Raw genomic sequence first — 25,843 nt, 5'->3', positions numbered from 1 at the left:
AGGGGGCCAGCAGGTTGCTGCCCAGTTGTCTTTTTCCACCTAGAAGCCACAGGCAAAACAACTGGAACAGGCTCTGGAGTTGGATGGGCCTGGGTTCAAACCCTGATTGGTGCCATGTAGCCTGTTGGGCCTTCAAAGCTCTTTGGGCCTCGGTTTCTCCATTTGTAAAACAGGGATGGCAACATGGATAAAAGTGTCCCGGCACAGCCTGCGACGTTGTGGAGCCTGGATAAGTACAAGAGGGTGCCCACGGTGGTGATTCTGGGAGCTGGCTGTCAAGTCGCCAACATGGGGGTGGGCAGCAGGGGCTGTGTCTGCTCACACTTGTCCCGCATTTGCATACTTTCCTGGCTCCGTGGAAAATTTAGAATTGAGAGGCAAGAATGTAGACACTGGAGCTCACTGCCTGGATTCAGAGTCTGACTCAGACCTTGACCCTCCTGGTGCCTCAGTTTCCTCTTCTGTAAATCAGGGCGATGATAAAAACTTCCATAGAGTTGTTGTATAAGTTAAATGTCTGTAAAGTTAATGTGATTATGTAATTTATTATTCGTCTTTGTCCAGGACAAATGTTAAACCAGACTGGATGTGAGAACCACAGGCATAAATCAGGGCTGTCCCTGGGATTGTGTGGTCACCTGTTAGAAAGTGCTTAGAGTAGTACCTGCCACATACTAAGCATTGTAGAAGCATTTGCTATGTTAATGCCTTGGAACCTTGAGACACCTTATGAGGTGGGCTGTGATACTGTTGTATCTGAACAGCGAGAAACAGATGTTTTGCCGCACAATTAAGTAGCCAAATTAAGGAGTCTTTATTTTAAAGCCGGCTACTGCAGGGAGACCTAAGTCATTCAAATCATGCGGCCCCAAAAACAGTTTGGGGCTAGCTTTTAAAGACAAAATCACACACTGATTGGGGAATGGGGAGGAGGAGAAGCCTAGCAGTAAAACAAAGCAATGAAACAAGCTCTCTTACAATGCTTATCTGTAGGATTAATTCAGGGAGAAATGTTCTGGGAACACCTGCAATCTTGCAGAACCAGCCCAAGGCCACAGCCTGGGAAACCAGGGGTAGGGAGTCTTTTAGAAAAAAAGTAAGTTCTGCTGAAAGTCTCTTTGTTTTAGAGAAAGTAAGTTCTGCTGAATGTTACTTATGCTAAAAGCCTTTCTTTTCTACATTTCAATACCCCAGGCCCTGGCCGGTTGGCTCAGCGGTGGAGCGTCGGCCTGGCGTGCGGGGGACCCGGGTTCGATTCCTGGCCAGGGCACACAGGAGAAGCGCCCATTTGCTTCTCCACCCCCCCTCCTTCCTCTCTGTCTCTCTCTTCCCCTCCCGCAGCCAAGGCTCCATTGGAGCAAAGATGGCCCCGGCGCTGGGGATGGCTCCTTGGCCTCTGCCCCAGGCGCTAGAGTGGCTCTGGTCGCAGTGGAGCGATGCCCCGGAGGAGCAGAGCATTGCCCCCTGGTGGGCAGAGCGTTGCCCCTGGTGGGCGTGCCGGGTGGATCCCGGTCGGGTGCATGTGGGAGTCTGTCTGACTGTTTCTCCCCGTTTCCAGCTTCAGAAAAATACAAAAAAACCAAAACAAACAAACAAAAAAACAATACCCCAAAAGGGAAGGCAGCTTGCTCAAGGCCACAGTTAAGTGGCAGAGCTGGGAGCCAGCTAGGGGCTCCTGTGTCCCTCTCAAGCCTGCCCACTTCACCACCCTCTGATTGCAGGGTGAGAGCCAGAGTGTGCTCACCATATAGGTCCAGAGAGAGGCAGGTTGTACCACAGGCTTCCTGGCTCTTGCCTGGGACCCTCTCCACTGAGCCAAGGCCGTAGGTGCTGGGGACTTCCCCTGCATTCTAAAGTTGACAGCCCCACCTCTTGGTCTCCTGCAGCAACTGCACGGGAAGAACCTGGTTCTTAGTGATGGCTACGTGGTAAAGGAGACAATTGGTGTGGGCTCCTACTCCGTGTGCAAGCGCTGTGTCCACAAAGCCACCAACATGGAGTATGCTGTCAAGGTAGGCCTCTAACCATATATTTGCCATGGCTGCTGGGCTGGGGGGTAGCCAGTGTAGCCTTTGCTCTTTGGCAAGGAGGGTGGTGCCTGAGGCTCTGTGGCTGGGTGAAGAGTGCAAGGCTGGGCCCTAGGCCCTGCAGTGTGGGCTTGGTGGCGGGGAGGGACTCCGGAGACTGTCTTCCTAACACGGGTGGTGCACCCTTTTTCTTCAGGTTATTGACAAGAGTAAGCGGGATCCCTCAGAAGAGATTGAGATTCTTCTGCGGTACGGGCAGCACCCCAACATTATCACTCTAAAAGATGTGAGTGGGGGTCCTTGAAGCTGGGGTGAGACTGAGCACATGACTGCAGGATTTGTCTCGGAGCTGCCATTCCTTTGTCTTCGATCCTCCTGTGCTTATGAGAGGGGAGGACCCCGGGTGCCTCTGGTCTGACAGCACCCAGGAGCCCTCCACTGCAGACTTGGGCATTCTCTGAGAGTTTTCCTGCCCATCAGGGGACAAGTACCAGCATCCTCCATCCAGGGGGACAGAGGATAAACACGCGAAGGCCCTGCTGGGGCCACTGAAGCACAGAGCACGACATATGCCTCTGGTTCATGTCATTCTTTCCTGGCTGGTGACCCGATGACTGAGGGGCCCAGGCCTGGCCCTGAGGGAAGGGGCCTGACGGCATGGTCTTTGGCAGGTGTACGATGACGGCAAGCACGTGTACCTGGTGACGGAGCTGATGCGAGGCGGGGAGCTGCTGGACAAGATCCTACGGCAAAAATTCTTCTCAGAGAGGGAGGCCAGCTGTGTTCTGCACACCATCAGCAAGACTGTGGAGTATCTGCACTCCCAGGGGGTAAGTCTGGGTAGGGGCACTGAGTGGGAGTGTCATACTGTCAGCAGAGTGCTTGAGCTATGGACTGGCCTGGACAGTGGCAGTCTTCAACAGCCAGACAGAGGAGCGACGAAGGATGTGTGGTGGGTGAGTGGGTGGATGGAAGGGAAGGAATGAGTGAGGAAGGGAGAGACAAGGCCAAATTGTGAAAAGGAACATTTATTCTGTACCTACTATGTGCCAGGCACCTGTTATATTCTTTCCTTACATTATCTCAATTGATTTTCATAAAACCAGCCCTGGCCGGTTGGCTCAGTGGTAGGGTGTCGGCCTGGCGTGCAGGAGTCCTGGGTTCTATTCCTGGCCAGGGCACACAGGAGAAGCGCCCATCTGCTTCTCCAACCCTCCCCCTCTCCTTCCTCTCTGTCTCTTTCTTCCCCTCCTGCAACCAAGGCTCCATTGGAGCAAAGTTGGCCTGGGCGCTGAGGCCAGGTGCTAGAATGGCTCTGGTTGCAACAGAACGATGCCCCAGATGGGCAGAACATCTCCCCCTGGAGGGCGTGCCGGGTGGATCCCGGTCGGGCGCATGTGGGAGTCTGTCTGACTGCTTCCCCGTTTCCAACTTCAGAAAAATACAAAAATCCAAAAACCATATGATGCTTAAGCATACAAACATGATTCTATTATTGGCCCACTTTACAGGTAAGAAGACTGAGGCTCAGAGATGTGAAGTTACTTGCCCAAGGTCACACAGCCAGGGAAGAATGGAGCAAAGATGCCTGAATGAGGAACTGACTGCAGACAGGGAGAGGGTTTTGAGTTAGGAAGCAGCAGGGTCACTGTGAGGTACTCAAGGCTTCAAGGAGGTGAATCTGGCTGTGGGTTCAGCTGCTCAGACAGGAAGTAGATGCAGAAGGAAATGTTACTAGAAACACAGCAGGTGCTACAGAATAGGTTGATATGCAAATGGTAGAACTTGGCCTTACCATTGCACAAGGCAGAGATAGAAAGATTCGTTCTAGTGTATTGAAGCCAAAAACAGAGAGTTAGCATGAGTTTCTGGTGGAGATGATGTTTTAGGGGCTTCCAGTCATACCGTGTGGGGGTTAAGAATGCAGGCTTTGGGCCTGACCGGTGGTGGTGCAGTGGATAGAGCACTGACCTGGGATGCTGAGGTCCCAGCTTCAAAACCCGGAGATCTCTGGCTTGAGCGCAGGCTTGCTAGCTTGAGCACAGGGTCACCAACTTAAGTGCGAGATCATCAATATGATCCTAAGGTCACTGACTTGAGTCCAAGGTCACTGGCTTGAGCAAGGGGTTACTGGCTCAACTTAAGCCCCCTAGTCAAGGCACATATGAGAAGCAGTCAATGAACAACTAAAGTGCTGTAACTACAAGTTGATGTTTCTCATCTCCCTTCCTGTCTCTCAAACCCCAAAACAAAACAAAAAACAACTGCAAACTTTGGAATCCGACTGGCTGTGTTCAGGTCCTCTGGGAGGTTGGGGAAGTGTCACCTTTCTGATCCTCTCTCACTGCCTGTCTGCAGACTTCCAGTAACCAGCCCTCCACCCCCCAGGGTGGCAGAGGATGAAGTGAGGTGCTACACTGGGAAAGCACCACGGTCCGGGGCAGGCCAGTGGAAGATGCCATGTAAACATTAGGGGGAAGCAGGACCAGATCGTTGCTATGCCTTCTTCTTTTTTTTTTAAGATTTTTAAAAAAATTTTATTTATTCATTTTTAGAGAAGAGAGAGAGGGAGAGAGAGAGACAGAGAGGGAGAGAGAGACAGAGAGAGAGAAGGGGGGGAGGAGCTGGAAGCATCAACTCCCATATGTGCCTTGACCAGGCAAGCCCAGGGTTTCGAACCAGCGACTTCAGCATTTCCAGGTTGACACTTTATCCACTGCCCCACCACAGGTCAGGCCTTTTTTTTTTTAAAGATTTTATTTATGGATTTTACAGAAAGGTGTGTGTGTGTAGCAAGAAGTATCAACTCATAGTTGCTTCACTTCAGTTCATTGATTACTTGTGTATGTGCTTTGACTGGGAAAGCCCAGGGTTTCAAACCAGCGACCTCAACGTTCCAGGTTGATGCTTTATCCCCTGTGCCACCACAGGCCAGGCATTATGCCTTCTTTTTAAATTAACTTTTTATTATGAAAAACTTTCAAGGCTATACAAAACTAGAAGAATAGATAATGAACTCCCAGTTATCCATCACCCAGATTCAAGAATTATCAAGATTTTTCTTGCCCTCCTTTCCTTCTTTCCTCTCTCCTTTCCTCCCCTCCTTCCCTCTTCTCGTTCTTTTTTGTTGTTGCTGATGTATTTTTCCCAACTATTTTTGAGGGAGTGGATGCAGGAGGAAAACCTATAGAAAAATGAAAAGAATAGTACAATGAAAACCATTTCTTTTCTAGATTCACTAAACCTTAACAATCTGCCACATTTGCTTTATTTCTTTTTCTGTCTGTGTCTGTCTCTATACGTAAATATATATATTTTTACGGGTGCATTTGAAAGGAAGTTGCAAACTTTATATGACACTTGACCTAAAATACCTGTAATTAAAGTATTTAAAAGCATATCTCAGATCTCACATCTGAGTTACAGATCTTACATCTATAACTCTAAAAAAGGCACTTTTTTTTCAAAACCACTAACAGAATTTTTTTTCTTCTTTTTCTTTGTATTTTTCTGAAGTGAGAAGGGGGAAAGCAGAGAGACAGACTCCTGCATGTGCCCTACTGGGTTCCACCCAGCATGCCCACCAGGGGGCGATGCCCTGCCTATCTGGGGTGTTGCTCCATTGTGGCTGGAGCCATTCTAGCACCTGAGGCAGAGGCCATGGAGCCATCCTCAGCGCCTGGGCCAACTTTGCTCCCATGGAGCCTTGGCTGCAGTAGGGGAAGAGAGATAGAGAGAAAGGAGAGAGGGAGGGTGGAGAAGCAGATGGGCACTTCTCCTGTGTGTCCTGGCTGGGAATCAAATCCAGGACTTCCATACGCTGGGCTGATGCTCTACCACTGAGCCAGCCAGCTAGAGCCAACAGCTAACAAAATTGATGATTAGTCATTTTCACATATTGCCCTGACAATTGACACATTTCCCCTATTGATTGTCCTTTCAAAAATATCTTTTTGAGCCTGACCTGTGGTGGCGCAGTGGATAAAGCGTCGACCTGGAAATGCTGAGGTCGCCAGTTCGAAACCCTGGACTTGCCTGGTCAAGGCACATATGGGAGTTGATGCTTCCAGCTCCTCCCCCCTTCTCTCTCTCTCTGTCTCTCCCTCTCCTCTCTAAAATGAATAAAAAAAAAAAAAAAATATCTTTTTGTGATTGGTTTATTGGAATCAGTCTATAAGCTCCTCTCCTTTTTTTATTTTTTTTTATTTTTTTTATTTATTCATTTTAGAGAGGAGAGAGAAAGGGAGAGAGAGAGAGGGAGAGAGAGACGGAGAGAGAAAGTGGGGAGGAGCTGGAAGCATCAACTCCCATATGTGCCTTGACCAGGCAAGCCCAGGGTTTCGAACCGGCGACCTCAGCATTTCCAGGTCGATGCTTTATCTACTGTGCCACCACAGGTCAGGTGCTCCTCTCCTTTTATTCACTTATTGTATCCCTTAAGTCTCTTTTCTAAAATTGCAATAAAATTTGCACACAGCATATCTTGAATGTACACTTTGAGGCGTTTTGTTAAATGTGTACATCTGTGTAAACGCCACAGTAAAACCTCCCTTTCTTATGCCACTGTCTTGTTGAAGAGGTCAGTTATGTAGAATGTGTGTTTGCTTCCTCGTGGCATCATTTTCATTGTTTCTCTATTGCCTGTATTTACTGTAAACTTAACGAGCTCTAACATCTTACTTAGATTCAGTTTCAGCTTCTTTTTTTTTTTTAAAGAGTGCATCTTTTTTTTTTTTTTAATTGGGAATTCAGTGTTTATTTTATTTTATTTTTCAGAGACAGAGAGAGAGATAGACAGGGACAGACAGACAGGAATGGAGAGAGATGAGAAGCATCAATCATCAGTTTTTTGTTGCAACACCTTAGTTGTTCATTGATTGCTTCTCATATGTGCCTTGACCGCGGGCCTTCAGCAGACCAAGTAACCCCTTGCTCGAGCCAGCGACCTTGGGCTCAAGCTGGTGAGCTTTTGCTCAAACCAGATGAGCCCATGTTCAAGCTGGCGACCTCGGGGTCTCTAACCTGGGTCTTCCGCATTTCAGTCCGACGCTCTATCCACTGCGCCACTGCCTAGTAAGGCTTCAGCTTCTTTTTGGGAGCAAGGAGCTAAAAACCACTTCCTGGGAGGCATAGTGTACTTCATACAGCATCACGTCTTCGAGCAACACGTCACGTTGCCCCCATTAGCCATTAATCGTGTCGGGGTAACAGTCCAGGGATGGGTGAACAGGTGGCCGGCAGTGGGCGGGACTGATGATAAAATCCTCAACAACCTCTTACAGAGTGGTTTCATTCTTTTAGGATCTCTGTCTGAATCAGTTATTAGGGTTTGCAAAAATGGCATGTCTGATTCTTTCTAATTTATTGGGGGGAAGGGTATTCTTTTGTTATAAAAAAAAAAAAAGAGAACTTGACCTCATAACCAAAGCTTCAATTTGGTTACCACATGTACTGTTCTGGTCATGTTTGAAGTGGTTTTGGTTTTAGAAATAGCCAGTTTCAACAGACTAATATTTAAATATGTCAGGTCAGACAATAAATGTATTTCCTTTTCCTATTTTGTTTTTAGGTGAGGACTAGTTAAAGTTATCCTCAAGAAAATTTAGAAGACAGGGTCGAAGTAGTGAATTCCAGTGGGTCAGAACAAGGAAGGACTTTCTAGAGTGAGCCCCTCTACTAGCTCCAAGTACAGACTACCACTTGGTGGGGGTATTATGGGAGAAAATGATCTTTCCCAAAGCCAGGAGTCTATGGGTCTCCAAAGCTTCTGGCCCTTTTCAAAAATCAGAGGCAGATGATGAAATGATGAGGAAATGGGATGCTCTTGAGTCCAAATATGGAAGAAGAGTCTCTCGGCTGATTACACATTGGCAGTATCTGTGGTCTAGAAGCTGGGAACCCCATACAAACTGAGGGATGAGAAGAGGGTAACCAGGAGCTGGGTCCACTGGGATCTCCTATATCTTTTTATTGGTGTATCATGTGAAACCAAATCATCCTGTACAGCCCTGAGAAAGGAAAGAGTGAGTGAGAGACAGAAACAAGTGATCTGTTTCTATATGGGCCCTGACCGGGAGTCAAACTGGCAACCTCTGTTCTTAGAGACAATGCTCTAACTGAGCTATCTGGCCAGGGCAATAAAAAAAAAATTTTTTTAAGTTATTAAAAAATAAATTATGTATAAGTTGATATATTTTTTTCTTGCTTTTTTAAAAATAAATTATGTATAAGTTGATATATTTTTTTCTTGCTTTTTTAAAAATAAATTTCCTTTTGCCTTTCCCTTCATTTTTAAAAATTATTTATTTAGAAATTAAATTTAATGGGGTGACATTGGTCAATAGAATATGTAGTTTTCAGGTAAACATCTCTATAGCATTTGAACTGTTGATTGCATTATGTACCTAGTCACCCAAAGTCAAATAATTTTCTGTCACTGTATATTTGTCCTTCTTTACTCCCTTCTGATAACTTAGATTAGTTTTGCCCATCTTTGAATTTTATACAGTTCTTTTATAGCTATCTGGCTTCTGCCACTGAACATTCTCTCTGAGATGCATCTACATTGTTGTGTGGCTGCAGTTTATTCATTCTTGATGTTGTATAGTTTGTACTCTATGAACAGGCTGTGATTTAATTATCCATCCTACTGTTAGTGGACTTTGGGTTGTTACCTACCTGTGTTTTTGGGGTTTATTTATTTACTTATTTATTTATTTTTACAGAGACTGAGAGAGAGTCAGAGAGAGGGATAGACAGGGACAGACAGGAACGGAGAGATGAGAAGCATCAATCATTAGTTTTTCGTTGCGCATTGCAACACGTTAGTTGTTCATTGATTGCTTTCTCATATGTGCCTTGACCGTGGGGCTACCGCAGACCGAGTAACCCCTTGCTCGAGCCAGTGACCTTGGGTCCAAGCTGGTGAGCTTTGCTCAAACCAGATGAGCCCATGCTCAAGCTGATGACCTCAGGGTCTCGAACCTGGGTCCTTGGCATCCCAGTTCGACGCTCTATCCACTGCGCCACTGCCTGGTCAGACATTTTTTGTTTGTTTTTAAAAAAATTTTTTTAATTTATTTTTTTGTAATTTTTTACAGAGACAGAGTGAGTCGGAGAGAGGGATAGACAGGGACAGACAGACAGGAACGGAGAGAGATGAGAAGCATCAATCATTAGTTTTTCATTGCACGTTGCAGCACCTTAGTTGTTCATTGATTGCCTTCTCATATGTGCCTTGACCGCGGGCCTTCAGCAGACCTGAATAACCCCTTGCTGGAGCCAGCGACCTTGGGTCCAAGCTGGTGAGCTTTTGCTCAAACCAAATGAGCCCGCACTCAAGCTGGCGACCTCGGGGTCTTGAACCTGGGTCCTCTGCATCTCAGTCCGACGCTCTATCCACTGTGCTACCACCTGGTCAGGCTACCTACCAGTTTTTGACGATGACAATGCTATTGTGACATCCTAGTATTTGTCTTATGGTGAACATATGTACGTTTTAACGTTGGGTGTATACCTAGCAGTGGAATTGCTGGGTCATAGTATATGAATATGTTCATCTTTAGTAGATGTTGCCAAGCAGTTTTCCAAAGTTTTACCAATTTATACTTCTACCAGAAGCATATGAGAGTTTTGGTACTCACCAATACTTGGTATTTTCCATCTTTTTAATCCTAGCCATTCTTGTGGATGTGGAGTGGTATCTCATAGTGATTTTAATTTGCATTTCCCTGATGACTAATGAAGTTCAGCACTTTTATGTGTTTATTGCCTTTTAGAACCTCTTTTATGAAATGCCTGTTCAAGTCTTTTGTTCATCTTTAAAAATTGAGTTGTCTGCCTTTTTCATCCTCTTTTGCAAGAGCTCTTTGTTTAAAACGCGAATCCCTTTTAAGTCTCTAGCTTCTTTCTGTCATACTGTTTCTGCAAGGGCCCCAGCATGACAGGGACAGCCTGTTTGAGAACTCGGTAGAAAGTCACATTTTGGTTCTCTAGTTTTTTTTGTTTGTTTGTTTTTCTACTTTTTTTCTTCCCTTTCCAAGTGAGAGGAAGGTAGATAGACTCCCCCACGTGCACTGCAACCAGGATCCAGCCAGCAACCCCCATTTGGGGCCATGCTCTGGCCATCTGCTATGCTTGCAAATGAGCTCTTTTTAGCACCTGAGGCAAAGGCTCCACAGAGCCATCCTCAGCACCTGGGGCCAACTGGGCTCGAACCAATGGAGCCATGGCTGTGGGAGGGGAAGAGAGAAAAAAAGAGAGAGAAAGGGAGGGGGAGGCGTGGAGAAGCAGATGGGCGCTTCTCCTGTGTGCCCTGACCAGAAATTGAACCCAGGACTTCCACACTCTGTGCCGACGTTCTACCACTGAGCCAACTGGCCAGGGCCTTGGCTTCTCTGTTTAATAGAAAATTTGCATAAAAGAATGTCACCTTTTAGTTTTCTGGCTGGTCATGGGCACCTAAATGCACATCCTTTAATGATGCTGATGATGACAGAGATGCTGTTGCTGCTGATGAGAGCTGACACCATGTAGCACTTTCCCCAGACCAGAGTTCTAAGCAGTTATGTGCAAACTCATTTAATTGTTCCAATGAATCTGTGAAGCAGGTAGTATTGTTATGTTCATTTTATAAGTGAGCATACTGAGGCTCTGGGAGCTTAAGTAGGAGTCACATAGCTAATCTGGCTCCTAACCACCTGATCACACATCATCTGTGTGATCAGATGCTTCTGTGGACAGCACCTGTCCTCTAATTGTCCTGTCCTGCTTGTCGTGTAATTATAAGTGCACTTAGCAGGCAATCACTGTATCTTAACATCCAGCATGATGGTCGAGTTCAGCCCTAACGAGTTCAGCTGGGGCTACTGTGACAACGGTTGCCATTTCCCAAGCCCTGAGCTAAATATTCCTGGTAAGCAATTCATATGTTCCTTCTTGTAACCATGGGGGTGCTGAGCACTATTACTAGCCCCAAGTGAGAAAACCAAGGGCTAGAGAGTGACCTGCCCAAGATCACACAGCTTTATCCGGTAAAGCCAGGATTCACACCTTGGCTTGCCTTTTTTTTTTTTTTTAAATGTTTATCATTGATTTTAGAGAAAGGAAGGGAGAGAGAGCGTGACAGGAACATCAGTCTGTTCCTGTGTGTACCCTGACTGGGGATCAAACTGGCAACCTCTGCGTTTTGGGGATGATGCTCTAACTAACTGAGCTATTCGGCCAGGACCTGCCTGACTCTTGACTAAAAGCACAACTGCCTGCTGACTCAGTGGCTGTATTTGCCTGCGCACATTTAGATGTGGGTGGAGTTTTTTGTTTGGGGTTTGCTTTGGTTTGGTAATTTGGCTGCTTTTGGAGTCTAGGCCTGCCTTGCTGCATGGTGACAGCTGGAGTAAGTAACTGATGCCCTTTAGACTGGTTGGCATGGCTCCCACTCAGCCTAGCTTCACTCATTGCTTGCCCAGCCTGTTACACTTTTCAGTATAGTGAGATGTGAAAATATGCTCTCCCTTTCCCCAAATATAACCTGGGGGACAAGTCTCAGACTCACTTATAGGGCTACCTTCCATGGTGAGCCACAGTTCCCTGTAGGAGTTTGTTATCTCTCTATGTTGTGTTAGGGAACAGTAAAGATTGAATACTTTCATACCCCTGTTTCCCAAAAGTGTCATCTGTGCTACACTAAACTAGAAAGACTGGAATTAAGGCAGAACTAGGATCAATTCTTACCTCTGCTTCTTTCTTACACAAGCAAGTCCATTCTCCTCTCATTGCCTTGGTTCCCTTCTCTGTAAAGTAGAGCCTACCTTCCCTGTCTTGCACATTTACCAAGGTAGAATGTGGCCCAAGGAGCACATGGCTGGGAAAGTACTTTGTATACCAGGAAAGTCACTTGCCCAGTGCAGTTGATGTCCTCAGCCAAACTGAGCATCCCTGACATCTGGGAAGCTTGGCTGGACCTTCTGCAGGGAAAAGTGTACATTCTTTATTTTTTCTTTTTTTTTTTTTACAGGGTCAGAGAGAGGGATAGATAGGGACAGACAGACAGGAACGGAGAGAGATGAGAAGCATCAATCATCAGTTTTTGTTGTAACACGTTAGTTGTTCATTGACTGCTTTCTCATATGTGCCTTGACTGCAGGCCTTCAGCAGACCGAGTAACCCCTTGCTTGAGCCAGCGACCTTGGGTCCAAGCTGGTGAGCTTTTTGCTCAAACCAGATGAGCCCGCACTCAAGCTGGCAACCTCGGGGTCTCGAACCTGGGTCCTTCCACATCCCAGTCCGACCCTCTATCCACTGCACCGCCAACGCCTGGTCAGGCAAAAAGTGTACATTCTTGAGGGCCTGGGCTTGTCCACTGGGCCATATTGTATTAGGAAGGAGAGAGCCCCAGGAGCTGGGCAGGCAGTGCCTAGAAAGAGGCTTCCCAATGGTTTGGGTACAATTCACAGTGTCACAGGGAGCACCCTGCCGGTGGAGCTCTTTCCTCCTCATCTACTTGACACTCTTCCCTCTGTGGAGATGGACTGTCCTGGGTCATGTCTACCCTCCAACCTGCCCATGCCATGGCACCTGCTAGTGTTCAGGGCTCAACTGGGACTATGAAAGGACCATCTTAGAAAGCCAAGTAATCAATGAGACTCTGAATCTAACCTGCAAGGTCTTAATGTGTTTCAGGACTGTGATTTGTTCATTCACTAAACAGAGTTCGCCTCTGCCCCCAGGTTGTGCATAGGGACCTCAAGCCCAGCAACATCCTGTACGTGGATGAGTCTGGGAACCCCGAGTGCCTGCGTATCTGTGACTTTGGCTTCGCCAAGCAGCTGCGGGCTGAGAATGGGCTCCTCATGACACCTTGCTACACCGCCAACTTTGTGGCACCTGAGGTAAGTGGCCTGGCCTCCTCAGCTATAAGGATACACAGTCTGTGTGGCCTTGGCCCACATACTAAAGGAGGATCCATGTGCTACCCTTTGGGGAGTAGCACGTAAGCATATGGGATCGTTTCCACTGCCCCTCAGACTGACCACACTCCCCTGCCTTCTTTCCTGCCAGGTGCTGAAGCGCCAGGGCTACGACGAAGGCTGTGACATTTGGAGCCTGGGCATTCTGCTGTACACCATGCTAGCGGGGTGAGTGCCCCATCGGCCTGGGCTCCCTCCCAATACACTCTTCCTCCAGCCCTAGTGTTCAGGCTAGGGGGGTACTTGTGTGATGGGAGAGACTCAGCCCCACCTCAGGAAGGTCTGCAGATAGGGACATGGCCCTCTTTGGGTTCTTCACCTTGAGGAGAAAGATGCTACCCTTGGGAGCACCTAATCTGAAGGGGGAGACACAGCCCCTCACCCCTAGCCCAGGATGGAGGTCAGAGGCTATACCCTGACTGGGTGGAATTTTCTCCAGATACACTCCATTTGCCAATGGACCCAGTGACACACCAGAGGAAATCCTGACCCGGATCGGCAGTGGGAAGTTCACTCTCAGTGGGGGAAATTGGAACACAGTTTCAGAGACAGCCAAGGTGAGTCTGAGGCCTGGACCCAGCTCATTTGGGGTGGGGAGTCAGGTACCATCCCAGGGCTTTTCAGCAGGTCATAAGCAGGTGACCTGAAGCCTCATTTCTCCAAGTGGAAGATTCTCAGGCAACCTTGTTTGCATAACTGGGTAATCATTCACCAGCCCTTCCTGTGTCCTGGGCCTGCAGGAGACAGAGGGCTGTGATTATGCCGTATGGGAACTTAGTATAGGGGGAGATATAGGCTTGTATACAAGGAACAGAGATACCAGGTAGAAGTGGGTCTTCCTGGCCAGGGGTACGGGCAGCAGAGGCACGGAGCAGAGCTACTGACCATGCCAAGCAGAGAGGTCTTCTCAGAGGGGGGGACATTTGCAATTTCAATATTAGCAAGTTTCAAGTTATGGGTATCTCTGTTCTGGGCACTGGGTTGAGCCTGGTATCCAAGATGCTGCATGTGGACCCCTACCAGCACCTCACACCAGCCTTATGAGGCAGGTATTGTTATTTCTGTTTCTCAGGGGGGGGATACTGAGGGTCAGGGAGTTGAAGTAAATTTTCTCAGGATACTCATTTGATGTGCAGAAGAGTCAACTTTTGAACCCAGGTCTGCCCAGCCCCACCCTTAGTTTCTTCCCACCTTCCTGCCTGGCTTCTAGAAGGGGAAAGAGAAAGGAGAGGGTGTTCTAGGAAGAAATTCCAAAAAAGGGCCTGTGCTCAGGGAAGGCCCGGAGCAGTGTGGGGACTGGGTCACAGGAAGGGGCTTCTGCCCAGGTTTAGGCAGGAGATGATGGGAAATGGTTGCCTTGCCCATTCCTCAGCAGTGGGACACAGCTGTCTGTTCCCCTGCTGGCCCCTCCCTTGAACCCCCTTGCCCACTGTGTCCCCAGGACCTGGTATCCAAGATGCTGCATGTGGACCCCCACCAGCGCCTTACAGCTAAGCAGGTCCTGCAGCACCCATGGATCACCCAGAAAGACAAGCTGCCCCAGAGCCAGCTGTCCCACCAGGACCTGCAACTTGTGAAGGTATGGCTACCCGGCTGCTGGGCATCCAGGGCCCAGGCCAGGGTTTAACGGGCAAAGACTTGGGGTGGCAGAGCCAGGAGATGCCGTGTCTGTCTGTCCTGGAGCCCCAGTCTAACATGCAGAGGTGTCAAATGTATACTCACAGGCCTCCAGTCCTCTGGGGGACACAGCCCCTTACCTCTGAACCCTCAGTCTGATGTCGGGAGCAGGACTAATGACCATGAAGGACCACCAAGGCTGGATTAACAAGGGGCCTGGGTGGGCTGTGGAACACGGGGAGGAGTTGGCCTGGCCCTGGAGCACGTGTCCCCTCTCCCCCCCGGAACCTCTCTTACCTCTCATCATCGTGGACTGACCTCCTACCTTCTCTCTCAGGGAGCCATGGCAGCTACATACTCTGCACTTAACAGCTCCAAGCCCACCCCTCAGCTGAAGCCCATCGAGTCATCCATCCTGGCACAGCGGCGGGTGAGGAAGCTGCCGTCCACCACCCTGTGAGGGGCCAGGGCATCCAGGCCGCAGGGCGGTGCTAGCTCAATGGAGGCGGCATACTTCCGGAGAGAGCGGGCCTGAGTCACAGGGCCAGAGGGAGCAGGGCCCCGAGGGGCCCAGGAAGCAGCCAGCCCAGATCACCCCAGTGCGGGTGTGAGAAGTGCCTTCTCCTTCCCAAGGATGGACTCTTTTTGGCTCAGACTCTGCTGGTTGAAATTGATTCACTGTACAAACTCTTGTCTTTTTTTAAGGAAAAATGACAACCACCTTGGATTTTTACAAGATCTGTTTGTCTTTCTGGGAGAAGAAATAGCCAGTGCAGCCCCAGGAAGGGCATTGAGTCACACTAGGGCTTTCTGTGGCTGAGACTCCTTAGAGCAGTTTAGGGGTCCTACCCTGGGGACACCACAATTGGCCATCTGTAGCCATCTGCACCCGTCTCTGAGGCGGTCCAGCATCAACTTCCACAACTTGCTCTACCCCCGACCAGCTCCTTTTCCATACTGTTCTGCTGGGGGGGTCTGGAACCACTTCCCACTAGAGAAGAGGACCAAGGCCCCGTGGCTCCCAGCGCCAGGCACCAGCATCCACATCAGCCCCATCACTGGGTCCCCTGCAACTCGGTTGGGCTGCTCCCAGAGGAGGATCCGGAATGCACTTTTTAACTGACTTTTGTTGGAGTCTGCCACAGGACAGAGTCCGCAGGAGGCCTGTAGGGTGGGCCAGGAAGGGCAGGGGCTTTTTTCATTTCTTCCTCAGCTGGTAACTCAGGGTTCATCTGTCCATGGCCTTTCTAATAAACTTACAGTTGAGGTGAAGCACACTTGCCGCCACTTTTCATCCCTGAATTTGCCCTCTCTCTGCTATCAGGTGGCGAGGACTTGGACCATGACAGACAAGTAATGAAATGGACCAGAGCCGATTAGCCCAGCTGCTTGGGGCTCTGGTCGTTTTGGGGGAATATGTAGGAGTCCTGCTAGCCCTGCCCTCACTTTCCTGCCATGGGATTCCATTATGCATTTGATAGCAGTAATGGAGTTATTAGCCACCAGTGACCAAGTGCCAGGCACTGTGCCTGGGCCTTATGTGGGTTTCTCACAACCCTAGAGGTAGATGCTATTACTAGCCCTGTTTTATAGGTGGAAAACAGGCACAGAGAGGGAATGCCATTGCCTCCCACAATAACATGTTTCTGAGTACCTATTCTGGCCCTGCTTCAGATGCCGGTAAACCAAGTAGAAAATAAGGTCATTGTTTTCATGGGCCTTACTTCCAAGTGGGGAACTTATTTCCTGGTGGGAAAATGAACAATTAGTAAACCAAGGTCAACTTCTGATAAGACCTATGCAGAGTTAAATTGGGGTGAGAGATGGGGTGATCAGGGAAGGCATCTCTGGGGACATGACCCAGAAGCTAAGATCTGAATGTTGAGAAAAGATCAGACAAGGCCAGGAGGCAGAGGGCAGAGTCGGGACAAAGGCCCCAAGGGGGAAACAGGCTGGACATGCTCAGAAACCAAAAAGATGCTGGTGTGGCTGTGATGTCGGGTCAGGGGTTAGCACAAGATGAAGTTGGAAAGGAGGGCAGGGGCAAGTCATGCTGGGCTTTGGAGGCCGGGTTGAGGAGTTAGGGAGGGTTCAATTCTAAGTGAGATGTAAGTCCTAAAAGAACTTACTAAGGAGAGTGATGGCCCCAGCTGGTTGACTCAGTGGTAGAGTGTCAGCCTGGAGTATGGATATCCCAGTTTCAATTCCCGGCCAGAGCACACAGGAGAAGTGCCCATCTACTTTTCTACCCCTCCCCCTCTCGCCTCTCTCTATATGTCTCTCTCGTCTCCCCTCCTGCAGCCATGGCTTGATTGGAACAAGTTGGCTGCTGGTGCTGAGGATGGCTCCTTGGCCTCCGCCTCAGGTGCCAGAAAATGGCTCTGGTTGCAATGGAGCAAGGGCCCCAGATGGGCAGAGCATCGCCCCCTAGTGGGCTTGCCCTGGTCGGAGCACATGAGGGAGTCTGTCTCTGCCCCCCTCCTCTTACTAAAATTAAAAAAACACACACAAGGCCCTGGCCGGTTGGCTCAGCGGTAGAGCGTCGGCCTAGCGTGCGGAGGACCCGGGTTCGATTCCCGGCCAGGGCACACAGGAGAAGCGCCCATTTGCTTCTCCACCCCTCCGCCACGCTTTCCTCTCTGTCTCTCTCTTCCCCTCCCGCAGCCAAGGCTCCATTGGAGCAAAGATGGCCCGGGCGCTGGGGATGGCTCTGTGGCCTCTGCCTCAGGCGCTAGAGTGGCTCTGGTCGCAACATGGCGACGCCCAGGATGGGCAGAGCATCGCCCCCTGGTGGGCAGAGCATCGCCCCTGGTGGGCGTGCCGGGTGGATCCCGGTCGGGCGCATGCGGGAGTCTGTCTGACTGTCTCTCCCTGTTTCCAGCTTCAGAAAAATGCAAACAAACAAACAAACAACAACAACAACAAAAAAAAAACACACACACACAAAAAAACGAAGGAGCCCTGGCCGGTTGGCTCAGTGGTAGAGCATCAGCCTGGCATGTGGAAGAACCGGGTTCGATTCCCAGCCAGGACACACAGGAGAAGCGCCCATCTGCTTCTCCACCCCTCCCCCTCTCCTTCCTTTCTGCCTTGCTCTTCCTCTCTTGCAGCCAAGGCTCCATTGGAGCAAAGTTGGCCCAGGCACTGAGGATGCTCTATGGCCTCCGCCTCAGGCGCTAGAATGGCTCCTGCAGCGCAACAACGCCTTAGAGGGGCTGAGCATTGCCCCCTGTTGGGCATGCCGAGTAGATCTTGGTTGGGCCCTTGCGGGAGTCTGCCTCCACCCCCCCCACCCCCCCCCCCCGCTTCTCACTTCGGAAAAATACAAAACAAAACAAACACACCAAAAAAGGAGAGTGACATAATTTGATTTACATTTTTAAAGGATTGTTCTATGTAGGGTCTCTAGCTTGAGCATGATATTATCAACATTATCCCATGGTCTCTGGCTTGAGCCCTAGGTTGCTGGCTTGAGCAAGGGGTTACTGGCTCAGCTGGAGCCCCCTGGTCTAGGCACATATGAGAAGCAATCAATGAACAACTAAAAAAACACAACTACAACTTGGTGCTTCTCATTCCTCTCCCTTCCTTCCTATCTGTCTGTCTCTCTCACAAGGAAAAAAAAAATGATTGCTCTAATGTGTAGGTAATTGTGCAGCAGATAAAGTGATGACCTGGAATGCTGAGGTCACTGGTTCAAAACCCCGGGCTTTCCCAGTCAAGGCACATATGAGAAACAGCTACTATGAGTTAATGCTTCCCACTCCTCCTCCACACCCCTCTCTTTCTCTCATGACTTTCTCTAAAAAAAAAAATCAATAAATAAAATCTTTTTTTAAAAAAATTTTTTAAAGGAAAATTGGACCCTGGCCATTTGCCTTAGTGGTAGAGCATCAGCCCAGCATGTGGATGTCCTAGGTTCAATTCCTGGTCAGGACATACGGGATAAGTGCCCATCTGCTTCTCCATCCCTACCCCTCTCGCCTCTTGCCTCTCGCCTCTCTCTCTTCTCCTCCTACAGCCATGGCTCAATTGGAGCGAGTTGGCCCTGGGTGTTGAAGATGGCATCATGGCCTCACCTCAGGCGTTAAGAAGAGCTCAGTTGCTGAGCAATGGAGCAACGCCCCAGATGGGCAGAGTATCTGGGATCCCCTAGTGGATTTGCGAGGTGGATCCTGGTCAGAGCACGTGAGGGAGTTTGTCTTTGCCTACCCTCCTTTCACTAAATAAAAAAAAAAAAGAAAGAAAATTGTTGTGGACAGAAAACAGGGAGACAGGATAGTAGCTACTGCAGTAGCTCAGACAAGAAATGAGGTGGCTGGACTAGGGTAGTGGGAATGGAGATGGGAGTGGACAGAATCAGGATATGCTTTGAAGATCAAACAGGTGGCTAAGAGAAAAAGGAGATTCGTGGATATCTTCTAGACCAGTGGTAGTCAACCTGGTCCCTATCGCCCACTAGCAGGTGTTCCAGCTTTCATGGTGGGCAGTAGCGGAGCAACCAAAGTATAAATAAAAAGATAGATTTAGAAGTCCTGGGTTCGATTCCCGGCCAGCGCACACAGGAGAGGCGCCCAACTCCTTCTCCACCCCCGCCTCCTTCCTCTCTGTCTCTCTCTTCCCCTCCCGCAGCCAAGGCTCCATTGGAGCAAAGATGGCCCGGGCGCTGGGGATGGCTCCTTGGCCTCTGCCGCAGGCGCTGGAGTGGCTCTGGTCGCAACAGAGCATCGCCCCCTGGTGGGCAGGGCGTAGCCCCTGGTGGGCGTGCTGGGTGGATCCTGGCCGGGCGCATGCAGGAGTCTGTCTGACTGTCTCTCCCCGTTTCCAGCTTCAGAAAAATACAAAAAAAAAAAAAAAAAGATTTAACTATAGTAAGTTGTTTTATAAAGATTTATTCTGCCAAGCTTAGCAAAAATTCAACATAAAGTACTTGGTAAGTAATTATTATTATATGCTTTAACTTGCAGTAACTCTGCTTTATAAGTTTTATAAAGTAAAGTTACTTCCCTACTTTATAAATCACCATTACTGTGGAACCGTTGGGCGGTTAGAAAATTTTACTACTAACAGAGATACAAAAGTGGGTGGTAGGTATAAAAAGGTTGACTACCCCTGCTCTAGATTTTTGACTTGAGCAGGTAAGTGCTAAAGGAGAAGTTGGGGGAGAGCGAGTTTGAGAACTCTGTGGGAGGTGCCTTTCAAATATACAAATAGACCTGTCAACTAAGAGTTGTAATTAAAGTTGGACTTCTGGAGAGAGTTCTGGATTGGAAGGGTACATTTGGTAATCATTAGTTTGGAGAAAGTTTGCAGAGCCTAGAAGCTGGGCCTTTTTATAGTGTTGTCAGTGGGCCAGCCACATTGCTATCATCTGGGAACTTATTAGAAATGCAGACTCTCAGGCCCATCCCCAGACCTGCTTAGTCAGAATCTATCTTTGAACCAAATCTGCATGTGATTTATATGTACATTAAAATTTGAGAAGTGCTATTGTAGAAACTGAGAGCAGGAATGAAAAGGGGAACTGCAACCCTAGGAGGGACAGCCAGTGGGAGACTGAGACGTTAGAGCAGGGACCTGCCAGTCTGGGGAGATTCAAAGCCTTAAGAGCCAGATCCTTTCGCTCCTGTTATTGCTTAACCTCCCCACTTAACAGATTAGAAAGTCAAGGTCTGAGGGGTGATTAAGTCCTGTTACAGGGGAAGGAAATTCTGACACTAGCAGCTCAGCCTCAGAGCTGGCCTAGGCATGAAGATTCTGAATTAGCGATCTCCCCACTGAGACAGGGAAGGCTATATTGTATCCCCAAGAGCTGAACAAGCACAGACTGAGTGAGCCCTTGACTTGTGTGTGTTCCACTTCTCTGAGCCTTGGTTTCCCCATTTGTGCAAAACAATATTTCCTGTCTCACCTACCACCCAAGGTTGTCCACTCGACCCCATCACCCCAGCTGAAATCCTGAGCATCATCCCTCTTCCCTGCACTTCCCACATTCAGTCTGCATTCTGGTCCCATCAGTGCTGTCTCCCAAATATTACCAGGCTCTATCCCCTCTCTCCTTCCTCCCTGTCCTCTTCCTTAATTGTGTTTTTTGTTTGTTTGTTTTTTGCCACAGCCTCCTGATTCCCTCCAGTCTTTTGTGTCTCCCACATCCTCCATTTAGAATCACAAGTCTGACCCAACATTTGCCTGCATGGCTCCTCATTGTCCACAAGATAGAGCCCAGGCATCCTAGCCTAAGAGGGTCCTGTGTGATCTGAGCCCCAATATCAGCTCTCATAGCTTGTCCCTAAACTGCTCACAGTCCTGAACTTGCCTCCTTCCACTGGATTCTGCTGCTGCATGTCCTAGCTAACTTCTATTCATCCTTTAGAAAAGCCCAAACGACAACTTCAAGAAGCCACCCAGGACAGCCCCGACAGGGTTCACAGCCCTCTTTTGGCATTCCCAGACACTCTCATGCTTTGTCTCTCTGTACATCACACTGTTTTAGATGTGTTTTCTCCCCACAAGTCTGTGAATTCGAGGGCATGAGCTGTGTTTTGTTCATTTTTGGACCGCCGGCACCAAGCACACAATAGTTTGGTCCTCATCTAGTGTTTGTTGAATGAGTGAGTAAGAGAGAACACAGGACCCTGAACTTGATGGTGCTGGGGAAGCACAGAAACTATCTCTCAGAGTTACAGGAGCCCAGACAGGCATATGGGGAGTTAGGAAGGGAAGCTAGTACTCTGAGGCACAGAGCAGTTAGGGTCTTGGTCTTGTCTTCACACTAGAGGGAGGATTCAAGAACCAGGAAATGATGATGGGTGGAGTGGGAGTTCACAGGTGCTTCCTTGTCAACTAAACCTCAGAACCCAAATACCTCACCTCTTTGAGCCTCAGTTTCCCCATTTGTTAAATGGGATCATAACTCACACCCATCTTGCAGTGTCACCTGAAGATCAAATGAACAAGTGAATATGAACAAGTTCAAGAAAGTAAGTACTGCTTGTACAGGTAAGTTTATTCTGAGTTTTACAAGATCAAGACAGTCCCCCAAGAACTCAAATAGGCTACAGAAACACAGTTCTCAGCCTCCAGCATCTCAGACAGGAGCTTCCCTCTCTGCAGGCTGACTTCTGGGCAAAACCCAGTAATAGAAGTAAACTGGCTTGGGAAAACAAATTGCCAATCCAAATGTTCCTAAGGTCCACAGTAACTGTTCCCTTTAATGCTCAAATAATAATCCTTGAGCTCCCACCCTGTAGGATGCCCCTCCCCAAGGAATATTGACTCTAGTTTATTAAACAAATACTACATGGAGGTGCTGGACACCAAGTGTTTTCTATCATTTATTTCATTTGATCCTTATGTGAAGGAGATATGATTAATTCTGTTCCATACAGGAGGAAATTGAGGGTTGGAGGTTAGGTGATTTACCCAGGACACAGCTAAATGGAAGAACAGAACTCAAAATGACATCTGTGTTGATTCTGAAACTCACCCTTAACCAAGGTCCTGCCCCACCTCTCTGCTTCTGAGAATGCCTCATGTCTACTTCAATGTTCCACAGTCCTGTCTGGTTATCACTCTTCCCCTCAGCCAGCCATGTGGTCATAAAGTTTCCTATAAGATTGGGGTCTGAACCCTGGCCAGCTTGCTCAGTGGTAGAGTATCGGCCCAGCATGTGAAAGTCCCGGGTTCAATTCCTGACCAGGGCACACAGGAGAAACGCCCATCTGCTTCTCTACCCCACCTCCTCTACTTTCTCTCTGTCTCTCTCTTCCCTTCCTGCAACTAAGGCTCCATTGGCTTGGGCGCTGAGAATGGCTCCATGGCTTCTGCCTCAGGCGCTAGAATGTCTCCAGTTGCAAGGGAGCAGCGCCCCAGATGTGCAGAACATCGTCCCCTGGTGGACATGCCATATGGATCCTGGTCGGGTGCATGTGCGAGTTTGTCTCTCTGCCTCCCGCTTCTCACTTCAGAAAAAAAGACAATATATATATATTGGGGTCTGGTCAGTTAGGGGTTGAAGTTGTTAGAAAGTTACATTTCCCAACTGACAAACAGTAGAGAACAAGCTGGGAAGTTTGGGGAGTTTCCTTATGGACAGTCTCAGAGGTAGTAAGTTCCCTATTACCTGGGCTACACACACAGAGAACCAATGAGACTTGTCAAGATCTTGGAGGAGATGCCTATTCCCAGTCTGGGACTGTTTAGATGACCTTACATGCCTCCTCTGAGTCAAAGATTCAGATTCTCAGTTGTTGGCATAGGCATTAAAGTCCCTCAGCAGTTCTTGCATTTTATCCACTTATGATTTCTGTTTTCCGTGATTACTTCTGAGATATACTCTCAGAGAAAAAGCTGGTTTCCTATTTATACTATTAAGTATCCAAACATTTGGTACTTTGGTTAACACATAGATTTAATTCTTTCATCCAAACCTTTAAAAAAAGACTTCCAGCCTGACCAGGCGGTGGCGCAGTGGATAGAGTGTCGAACTGGGACGCGGAGGACCCGGGTTCGAGACCCCGAGGTCGCCAACTTGAGCATGGGCTCATCAGGTTTGAGCAAGGCTCACCAGCTTGAGCCCAAGGTCACTGTCTCAAGCAAGGGGTTACTCGGTCTGCTGTAGCCCCCCGGTCAAGGCACATATGAGAAAGCAATCAACGGACAACTAAGGAATCACAACGAAGAATTGATGTTTCTCATCTCTCTCCCTTCCTGTCTGTCTGTCCCTCTCTCTGACTCTCTCTATCTCTGCCATAAATAAATAAATAAATAAATAATAAATAAAAAGAAGACTTCCATTCATTTAATGGCTATCATAGTAGACATGAGTTTTTGAGTTCCTGCTTTATACTGACTACAATACACTCATCCTCGATACTCAAAGCGATCTCATGAGGTAGGTATTATAATTTCCATTTTATCACAAGGAAACTGAGGCTAAGAAAGGAAACTTGCTCACAGTCTCCCATCAAGGAGGTGGCTGAGGTAAGTTTTAAACCCAAGTCTGTCTGGTCCCAAAGCTCATACTATACCACGTGGGCTAAATTTTATCTCACAGTGACTCATAAAACCTTACAGTCAGAAGGGCCCTGAAGGCTGGTCTCCGCCCAGTACAGGAATCTCCCATAGATGGTTATCCGGTTTCTGCTCAAGTACCACCTGCAACGGAGACTCCACCACATCACAAAGCAGTCCCCTGCATGGTTGGAAAGTTCCTCCACTTTAAACTGAGGTCTTCTGAGTAGCTTCTACTTCTTGGGGGGTTCCCACTAACTCCAAAGAACTCGATGGAGAGATGACTCAACAGCAGCAGAAGGGAAATCTAAATGAGCACCCCCACCCACACTCCCACTCCGGGTGGAGGTAGCTACAGCAGCAGGCAAAGGTGCTAAGGTTGTGCTGGCAAGAAAGACCCTGAGGAGTGAGCAGGAGGGCCTCCCAGGCCATTCTTTTTCCCCAGGAACATGCAGGGGCCTCCCACCTACTGTATTCTCTCCAGCCTCTACTCTTGTCCCCCCCCCCCCCATCTATGAAGGCATGGGTGAACAGGTAGTGGGAACAGAGCTAGACATAGAGCCAGATCTGCAATCACATCCCAATCCAACACTGACCTTCTGTGTGACCTTGGGCAAGTCATTTCACTGCTTTGAGGTTTTCACAACTGTCAATCAGGGCTATGAGCCTTAAAGGAGAGGGTGTGTGAAGCTTCTATAGAACCACTCAGTTATAAGCAAATAGCAAGCAGGATATAGGAAGCTGTTTAGAATTGTGGTTAAGTACAGACTGGTGTTAAACTGTCCAGGTTTTGTTGTTTAACTTTTTTCTTAAAGTATAAGCAGTCCTGGGTTAGAATCCAATTTTGACCACTTGCCTCTGTGACACTGGGCAAGTCATTTAACCTCTCTGCCTTGATTTCCCCATCTTTAAAATGGGGTTAATAGTATTATTATCTACTCTTTGGTGGAGGTGAAACAAGGTAATGCATCAGAAGCGCATAGCATAGGGCCTGACACGTGAGAAGTGTTTAATACATGTCGGCTACTAACCACTCTTCCCAGAGCGTAGATTTCAACATCTCAGTTGTCTTTCTCTCTCTCTCTCTCTCTCTCTCTCTCTCTCTCTCTCTCTCTCTTATTTTAGTAGAGAGAACCACACCCAGAGCATGGAGAGAAGTCAACTCATCTGAGCATCTTCACCCCATATGGAGAGGAGGGAGCCCTCTCATAAGGACCTGCTCTCTTTTTTCCCCTCCTACCCCAGAGCCTTTCTTTGAGTTATAACTCATGTTTATGACTCAATCTGAAACTTCTTTTTATAAGTCATTTCCTCTGTTTCTCTTCCCTCTTCCTTTCCATACCCTCCCCACCCCAGCAATAGGCTGAATTGAGAAATTAAGGGGAAAATGACACCTGTTTGAGCTGGGCATGAGATCTGTACCTGACAGGGGTGAGGGACTGGAATCACTCATCCATTGCAAGATGTTCTTAGCAGGGTGGATTGGGGCAAAGTCATTCCTGCTGTTGCGACAGAGCTTTATACTTACCAGCCTCTTTGCATACGATTCCAAAAGAACCTGAAGGTAAAGAAATTATCACCTGGAAGAATAAGTAGAGGGTTGGAATCAGAAGGCATGAACTTGAAGTCAAATCTCAATTTCAGCTGTGGGATCTTGGGCAAATCACTTGGCCTCTCTGAGCCTCATTTTCCTCATCCGCAAACAATCCTTAAAAAGTTTTCAGAGTAAAGGTTCTGGCTGAAATCAGGTGCAGAACAAACAGTAGCCGAGTTGCAGGAATGCATGATAGAACCTTCAGAGCTGAGTAAGACCCTCCAGAACCACGGGATCTTAAGGTGAGGTTCATGGGCTTCCTAGGAATGTGAAAATGTTATATGAAGTGGTATATATATGTGTGTTTTTCTGGGGAAAGAGGATATGGGGTTTTCATCAGATTCTTAATGGGGTTTGTGATCCCCCAAAATGTTAAGAACCATTTTCTCCAAGGGACTAGATAAACTAAAACTTTTACTTTACAAGTGTACAGAACAGCCTTCCTATCCCAGAACTGTGCTGTTCATTCAGTAGACATGTATGTTCCAGGCACTGGAGATACAAAGACGATTGCTGCTTGCCCTTCTGGAGCGCTGACCTTCAGAGGGTAGTGATTTCACCAAGGTCACATATTTCTGAAGAAAGTCAACTACTGCGATTGGAACCCCAGATCTTTGCAAAGCTGG

At 48.2% G+C, this 25,843-nt stretch overlaps 1 protein-coding gene across 4 annotated transcripts in view; it reads left to right on the top strand.

Annotated features, from left to right (window-relative positions):
* Positions 1 to 15,883, top strand: part of RPS6KA1 (ribosomal protein S6 kinase A1) — a 40,150-nt gene extending 24,267 nt beyond the window's left edge. For all 4 annotated transcript variants that reach the window (XM_066270013.1, XM_066270011.1, XM_066270012.1 and 1 more), the window contains 8 exons: positions 1,887 to 2,012; positions 2,224 to 2,313; positions 2,699 to 2,857; positions 12,755 to 12,916; positions 13,086 to 13,162; positions 13,434 to 13,551; positions 14,436 to 14,573; positions 14,949 to 15,883. In XM_066270013.1, the coding sequence (XP_066126110.1) occupies positions 1,887 to 2,012; positions 2,224 to 2,313; positions 2,699 to 2,857; positions 12,755 to 12,916; positions 13,086 to 13,162; positions 13,434 to 13,551; positions 14,436 to 14,573; positions 14,949 to 15,071 (993 nt within the window). In that variant the 3' untranslated portion in view covers positions 15,072 to 15,883. The remainder of the gene's footprint in view (positions 1 to 1,886; positions 2,013 to 2,223; positions 2,314 to 2,698; positions 2,858 to 12,754; positions 12,917 to 13,085; positions 13,163 to 13,433; positions 13,552 to 14,435; positions 14,574 to 14,948) is intronic.
* The last annotated feature ends 9,960 nt before the right edge of the window (positions 15,884 to 25,843 follow it).

The sequence above is a fragment of the Saccopteryx bilineata genome, chromosome 3, assembly GCF_036850765.1.
Source record: "Saccopteryx bilineata isolate mSacBil1 chromosome 3, mSacBil1_pri_phased_curated, whole genome shotgun sequence".
Classification (NCBI taxonomy): domain Eukaryota; kingdom Metazoa; phylum Chordata; class Mammalia; order Chiroptera; family Emballonuridae; genus Saccopteryx; species Saccopteryx bilineata.
The sequence above is the reverse complement of the archived record's forward strand: the minus strand, read 5'-3'. Positions and strand labels throughout refer to the sequence as shown.